The following is a 7,466-nucleotide window of genomic DNA, read 5'->3' on the forward strand; positions in this document are numbered from 1 at the left end:
CACCCAACCGAGATCTCATGGCAGTAGGCGGGGCCGAGATAGGAGGAAGTCGCACTTAGACCCACCCTCCTCTGTCCAGTACCCCGCCTCGCGAGAACACCGTGCGTGCAGAAACGGAGGTGCCTTACGTTGGACTCGTCGGCCGCCGTAGCCCCTGCTAGGACAGCCCGTGCGAGCTTGCTGGAGGAGGAAGAGAAAGGCAGAGAGAATCGGGTTACAAGATGGCGGATCTGTAGTAGTTACCGCGGCGGCGGCGGCGAGAGAGCGAGCGAGCTCTGGGGGGCAAAGGGTGGGGAGGGTGGGTGTGTGCGGGGGTGAAGTGAGAGGTAACCGGGACTCCGGGCGGAAAGGTCTCAGTGGTTCTTGTTGCCCCTTCCCGCGGCTGAACCTTGGGAGCCATGGTGAACTCGGGCCTCTCCGGAGCCGCCGCCGCCGCTGCCGCCACCGCCGCTGCCGCCACCGCCACCGCCGCTACCGTCTCTCTAGAGTGAGGGGCGCGGACGAGGTGAGCAAGGAGGCGGCGGCTGGAGCTGTGGGGACAGCAGCCACCATGTCGGATACGCGGCGGCGAGTGAAGGTTTATACCCTGAACGAAGACCGGCAATGGGACGACCGAGGCACCGGGCACGTCTCCTCCACCTATGTGGAGGAGCTCAAGGGAATGTCGCTGCTGGTTCGGGCAGAGTCCGACGGTAAGGTTATTGGAACCGTAGGATAGGGGACCATGCCTCCGGTTTGGGCACAGCCTTGGGGTTTAGGCCCTGGGCCGAGTACTGTTACTGCCACCGCTTGGGACAGCGCATTGGCTTTCTGTCTGCACTTCAGTACGGTGAAGACAAACTACTTTGTCGGGATTTATCCTCAGTCGGACGCCGATTCTCTGTTCCCCCGCCTCCTCTCCTTGTTAAACCTTTGACCCCTTCCTCTCCAGTCTCGCCTCTTAAAGAGGTGGGGGAAAGAGTGTGAGAGAGAAGAGAGGAAGTCATGAGAAACAAGGTAGTGATCTTGTTCTAGGGAACTAACCCTTCCCGTCCCCCTTTATTTTCTTATCCCATTATACGCCTGGTACAAAAGGTTTAGTGAAGCTTAACTTTCTTTTTTTTTTTTTTAACTGATTTTGCTAACTAGCCCCATTTGCCACAGTCGACAGGTGCTGGGGAAAACCAAAATGCACCTATTTCCTGGGGTTATTGGAGACTGTTGCCACGATACACGCACGCACAAGCACATACACCTTCAGTCTGGGATCCCTCCAGGCTATCTTTGTAGAAGGTGCTGTGAACTAGTGGATACTTTACAACCAAAACAAGTTAGGACACTAGAGCAGACTGTAAACTTGTATTCGTTGATTTATTGTACGAGTCTTACGTGAAATATTTTAAAATTATAAAATGTACAGCCTTAAGTAAAACACCTTCCTCACTGTATCTGATCGCTGGATTTGAGCAACTGATATGTGCAGATTAAAGAAAAATAGCAGTCTTCGGTTTATTTTTGACATATCTTTTACTCTTGCACTTTTTCTTTTAAGTAGTCACGGACATTTATTTTTACATGAGATGTCCTGCTTTTTGTTCTTCATGAGAAAAGGATAACTGCAATATTGTATTTGTGTACTAAGTACTTAAATCCCTATTGTCGTCCTTTGTAATTTGTTTTATTTGTTAAACTGGAAATGCAATAAAATAACCTTGTTAAAAAATTTGGCTTCAGGTGGTCATTTAGACCTTAAATTTTTCATTTCAATAAAACTATAATAAGTCATCTAGTCTCCGCATATTCTTGGTCTGAATGTTGTTCTTAGATGAATTTTTTCCTTTAAGGGTATATGGGGATAGGATGATACGTTCTACATTAAATATGAAGCCCGGATCTTGAGAGAAGAATGTAAATTGAGATACATTTGATTACTTCAGATGTCCTGCTGGGTGAAGAAAAAAGTTGTTTTTTTAATGTGTATTCTGATGTTTTATTCAGTGTTTTATAAATTGAAACTTATAAATATTATTTTTTTAACTTGCAGGATCACTACTCTTGGAATCAAAGATAAATCCAAACACTGCATATCAGAAACAACAGGCAAGTAGTTGTTTATCTTTAATTTGAAAGACTTCATCTGTGATCAAGGAAGTATTAATCTGACAAAGATGGGAAAGCTTTTCTGACCAAAAAAAAACAAACCATGGATGGTAAACAGAATTACAGTCTATATGTATTTCCCTTGCAGGTTAAAAGTTTCAAACTGAAAAGTGAAAGCTTTTGTTCTGGAAGTAATTTATTATCTTTGAATTGAGCCACTGTTAGTTTATATTGGAATACGAAGTATTCATTAGTCTTATTTAACTGCAGTTAGCCAGGTATCTTCTATACCCTGTACACTAAGCCTTTTATTCTCAGTCACATTTAAAGGAAATGGCATAAAAGAAAATTCAAAGGGGTACTCTTTAAAGCAAGGAAAGCCTGTTTGCGGTGTGAAAGTGGATCCTTTGACTCATGCAAAGATAAAGCTTTTGAAGTAGAAGCACTTAATCCTGTTCTTCAATTGTTGTATATTTTAAATATAATAACCAATGGATAGTTCATGAAAGTGTACACTGACTATTATGCAATGTTTTCTGTTGATACTTACTGTCTTATTTGGGAAAAGAAAACCTGTGTTGTGTTTTAGTGTGCTAATTGTCTAGTCTGGAAATGGCTGCAGTGATTCAACTTTTCCTTTATCCTGTGAATGTTTTCATTTTTATTATGAAAGATTCCAAAATTGAGAAGTACAGCGAATAATATAATGAATGCCTGTGTAAAACCACCAAATTTAACAATGTTAACATTATACCATATTTCTTTCAAATCTTTTTGTAGTGTTGAACATTGTGGATAGAATTAAAACTCCCTTTGTACCCATCTCATTCTATCCATTCTCCACCCTCCCTATAGGTAACCACTATTCTGAAGTTAATGTGTATTTCTGTACATGCCTTTATACCTTTTCTGCATATGTATGTATCCATAAATAATATGTAGTCTTTTGTGTGTTTTTAAATTTAACACAATTGATCTCCTATTCTTACATGTACTCTGCAACTTTCATTTTTCACTCAAAATTACTTTGAAGATTTGTTCATGTTAATGTAGATTTAGTTGGACATTCTTTAAAACACTGTATAATATATGATATACACCTATTGTTAGACATTTGGATTATTTCTAGGGTCTTTTTGTGTGTGTTCTGTGTGTAAAGTGAACATGGCAGAGATTTTTGGAGAAAAAGATAAATTATTTTCCAGCTTTTTTTTGTGTGGAGTGTGTAAAGTGAATATGGCAGAAGTTTTTGAAGGAAAAGATAAATTAATTATACTTGCATCATCAGTGCCTACTTTCTTCAAGGTCAATGAAAATTTAGATGCTCAGAAACAAATACTTCACACTTGGAGGAATGAAATTACATCTATTGCACAGTGCATTATTAGTAAAAGTCTTACTTTTAAAACAGTTGTTTTGTGTATACAGTGCATTCTTAGTACTTTGAAATTTAAAATTTTCCATATTCAGTTAATGGTTTTTTCCTTTGCTAAGAAAATATGTCTTTTTTGATGGAGAATCAAACATTTGTTCTGTATTGAACACCTGAAGTTGTTTCCTATACCTTAGATGTTTTAAGGTAAATTTAAGTAAATTTAATTTCTAAGTCAGCCAGGCAGATGGTTACTCTCTGTCTTTGTACTGACTTTTACCAGATAGCCACTTTTGGTTTGTTTTTTTGTTTGCTTGCTTTGGGGGGAAAGGAATACCAATATTTGTAACCATTTTTTTCTACCTGCATGAATATAATTCTCAGGAACTGTCTTAAGTGTGACTCCCTAAAAATTAGTTATGTTATGGAATCTTCTCAAATTGTATACAAGATCCTTTAGCTGTTGTTTTAACTAGAAAGATCACATTATAGCAGAGGTTTGTGTATAAAATAATCCCCCATCGTTAGTCCAGAATTACACAGTGGTTCTGTGAATATTTTTAGGAACTTTGGGACATAACTTTGTGTGTCATGTTACTCTGCTAGAAAATTTAAGTATTACAGGAGAAAAATATTTAAAAAAATTTTTATGCCATTGGGGAAATGTTTTTTTGTAATTAATTACTTTTAAATAATATACTATTAGGGCTTTTTAAAAATATCTTTTTCCTTAATTGAGGTACTTTTACTAAATAACATTAAAGCTTAAGAGAACTCTTTGGCAATGAGAATACTCTGGAAAAGCTTTGTGTATAAGAATGAAAAACCTGTGTAAATGGAGTCAGTTGTTTTATTTTCTTTATTGTTTAAATAGATTGCACTTTTCTAATAGAAATCAAAGAGCTATATAGGAGTTATGTTAGACTTATTTTCTTTGTAATAGATGTGTTTGTTTCACCAAAATCTTTTTCAGTTTGCCTTTTTACCAGGTTACACAAATTGGGATTTCCAAACACGCTGATATTTTTCTATGTTCATTAGAATTACCTTTTTTTAAATGTCATCATTTAAGTATTCAATAAATTAGTCTAGAAAATTACTTATTTCTAAAATTTATATGAAATGTATTGATCATTAGTGGGTTTTTAATTTTTAAAAAAAGCCTTGAGTGAGTTAATGAGACATTCATAGTTTATAGGAAATTTTGCTACATTAAAATACATTGAGTATAATGAGAACCTACTCTATAGCACAGGGAACTCTACTCGGTCCTCTGTGGCGACCTAAATGGGAAGGAAATCCAAAAAAGAGGAGATGTATGTATACGTATAGCTGATTCACTTTGCTGTGCAGTAGAAACTAACACAACATTGTAAAGCAACTATGCCAATAAAAATTAATTTTAAAAAATTCATTGAATAAATACAGAGAGGAATATTTAACATTCTTCTTTTAACATTACAGTTCTAAAATGAGCTAAGTACTGAATTGTGGGTTCAAAATAAGTTAGAATGAGTTGAGTTTAATGTCAAATGACTCTATCAATAGGAAATCATTGATTCACATCACTTTCTTTGCTTACTGTGGGCAATATCGAAGTATTGATAGTTAATGGGAAGAAGATATACTTAACCTAAAGGAGCCAATAAACTTATGATGTATTTAAATAAACACTGTTAGAAAGAAAAGACAATGATTGTACAGTGTAACATAGAATAAAGTGCCTGATACATGTGTCAAAACTCTAAGTTATTTATCAATAGAATCAATCCCACTTGACTAAATCAAAAGCAGACTCATGGGGTGTATACCTTTTATATTAAGCACAATTTTGTGTTAATTGGGTTTGGGAGAGATGTATAAGGAAGTCCTCATCCTGGGTTTTATTGGGAGATAATACATAACAAGTGAAACAGTTGCAGAATAGTAATAAGATAGCTGATAAAGTGCTTTAACCCAGTCCTCATCAAGAGTCCATGAAAGCATTTCACAGATAAGGCAACTTAAGGAATAGAAAGGTTAAGTTTCTTAATTGAGATTATATAGCAGGTATGCACCAACACAAAATACTATGAAAAGTAACTTTATTCCACAGACTTGGGCAGTAGAAAATTAGAGAAAGGAGAGAGTGATTTGAGCCAGTCATTGAGAAAAACTTCATTCTCCTTGGTGGTGTCTGCTGAAGGAACTGTGATAGGGAAAGAAATAGTACACCTGACACAAAAGGCATTATTAAGCCTATTTGGTTTCTATTATTAAGCCTAAGAGGTTTCTTATTTGAGAGCTTGGTTTGCTAAACAAAAGGGAGCCATTATAGGTTCTTGAGTAGGAGCCTAACATGAAAGTGATACTGTGTTTAGGAAGCCGGTGTGGCAATGTCATGAATAATGAATTGGAGGTAGGGAGCGAAACAGAAGAACTTTAGGTAGCAAGACCTTTGCAATAATGCAGATCAAGAAAATGAAAGTCTGTTCCAGTGTAGAAAATGGAATTGGAAAGAAGGAAAAGAACTCCAGTACATTTTCAAGAAAGTGCTGGAAGATTTGGTGAATGATTAAATATGAAGAACAAGGAATCAAAGGTCACTAGTAGTGTTTTTGAGCCTTGGGGCCACAAAAATGGTGGTTCTCTCCAGAAACTGGGAAGTTGAGGAGAAAGCAGGGTTACATTTATCGTTGGGTTGGAGACTTGTTTAAAAAACAAAAGGTTCTTTATTTTGAATAGGTAATACATTCACATTGTTAAAAATCAGAAGGTGTTTATGAAGTCTCTCGCACCCTGGACTCTGTCCATACAGTTTCTCTTGCTAGAGGCCACCAGTGTTACCAGTTTCTTGTATATCTTGCCAGAGGTTTTATGCATATGTAAACAAATATGCGTGCAATTTTATATATATATATATATAATTCTCCCTTTTATTGGCATAAGTGGTAGCAAACAATATATTGTTTTGTGCCTTTTTTTCATTTAGGTTTTGGAGTAAAATAAATAGGTCTTAAAATTGAACACCTGGGACTAGAGATAGAGTGAGAGTTTGATGCAGGAGATTCTGATTTGAGAATCATTAAACACTATTTTTAGCTGCAAACGAGGATCTCCTTTGAGAGAGTAGATACAAATTGAGAAAAGAACAGAGCTTAAGACTGAGTCTTGTGAATTGTCCACATTTATTCATTCATCGAATAATACTTGGTTGAGTTCTGCTTATGGTTTGGTCACTAACGGTAGTTTGGTTTTTTAAAGTGCAGTTGAAAGCTTTTGAAGAGTTTTCAGCAAAGAAGTGACAAGATCCAAAATAGTAATGTCAGTCTGTAGAGTTGAAGAGAGGCAATAACTAGGAGACTGGTTGAGAGAGTGTAGCACAGTCCAAGCTAGGGATAATGTTGAATCAAGTTAGGGTGATGGCAGTAGATACAAAGAGGGGAGGTGGATAGATTTGAGATATATATGGAAGATAGAATTGACGGGGCATGCTGCAGGATTAGGTGTTTGGTAATCAGGAAGAAGGAAGACCCAGTAAAGAAGAAGAAAGAATAAGCAGTTGGAAAGAATAGAGCATCGGAAAATGTGTCGTCTTCAAACCAAGGGAGAATATAATTGTGGTAAGGAAAGAAGGGCCAATCAGGCAGCATGGTGTTTCATATCCTGCCAAGAGAAAGACTGAGAATATTCTAGGTTTTGGTTAGAAGAATGTCCACTGAGGTGAAGGTGGAAATGCAAATGATCTTACCTCATTGTACCTCTTAATTGGCAAAAGAATCCGATAAAATTGAGGATGTTGGGGTTTAGCCTGAGAGCCACTGTGAGGAATGGACTGATGAGTATGTGAGGGGGAAAGAGGTTTATACAATTGTGAATGCTGCATTCAAATGACAGCATGAATTTGTAATGAGTAGAGTCCACTCTGACCTTGAACTATAGATCAGGTGCACAAGTAGAGGACGTGAATGATTAGGTTGGAAAGATGGAGCAGAGCATTGGTAGAGATGTGTTCTGGGTGGGGGTTTGGAATGGA

General features: G+C 37.4%; 1 protein-coding gene across 1 annotated transcript in view; it reads left to right on the plus strand.

Moving 5' to 3' along the window:
• Nucleotides 1-550: 550 nt before the first annotated feature.
• PPP4R3B (protein phosphatase 4 regulatory subunit 3B) overlaps nucleotides 551-7,466 on the plus strand; it is a gene marked incomplete at its 5' end in the record, with an annotated part of 47,874 nt that continues 40,958 nt past the window's right edge. The window contains 2 exons of the mRNA XM_079721542.1: nucleotides 551-692; nucleotides 2,024-2,079. Of these exons, the coding sequence (XP_079577668.1) occupies nucleotides 551-692; nucleotides 2,024-2,079 (198 nt within the window). The remainder of the gene's footprint in view (nucleotides 693-2,023; nucleotides 2,080-7,466) is intronic.

The sequence above is a fragment of the Hyperoodon ampullatus genome, assembly GCF_949752795.1.
Source record: "Hyperoodon ampullatus genome assembly, chromosome: 15".
NCBI classification, from domain to species: domain Eukaryota; kingdom Metazoa; phylum Chordata; class Mammalia; order Artiodactyla; family Ziphiidae; genus Hyperoodon; species Hyperoodon ampullatus.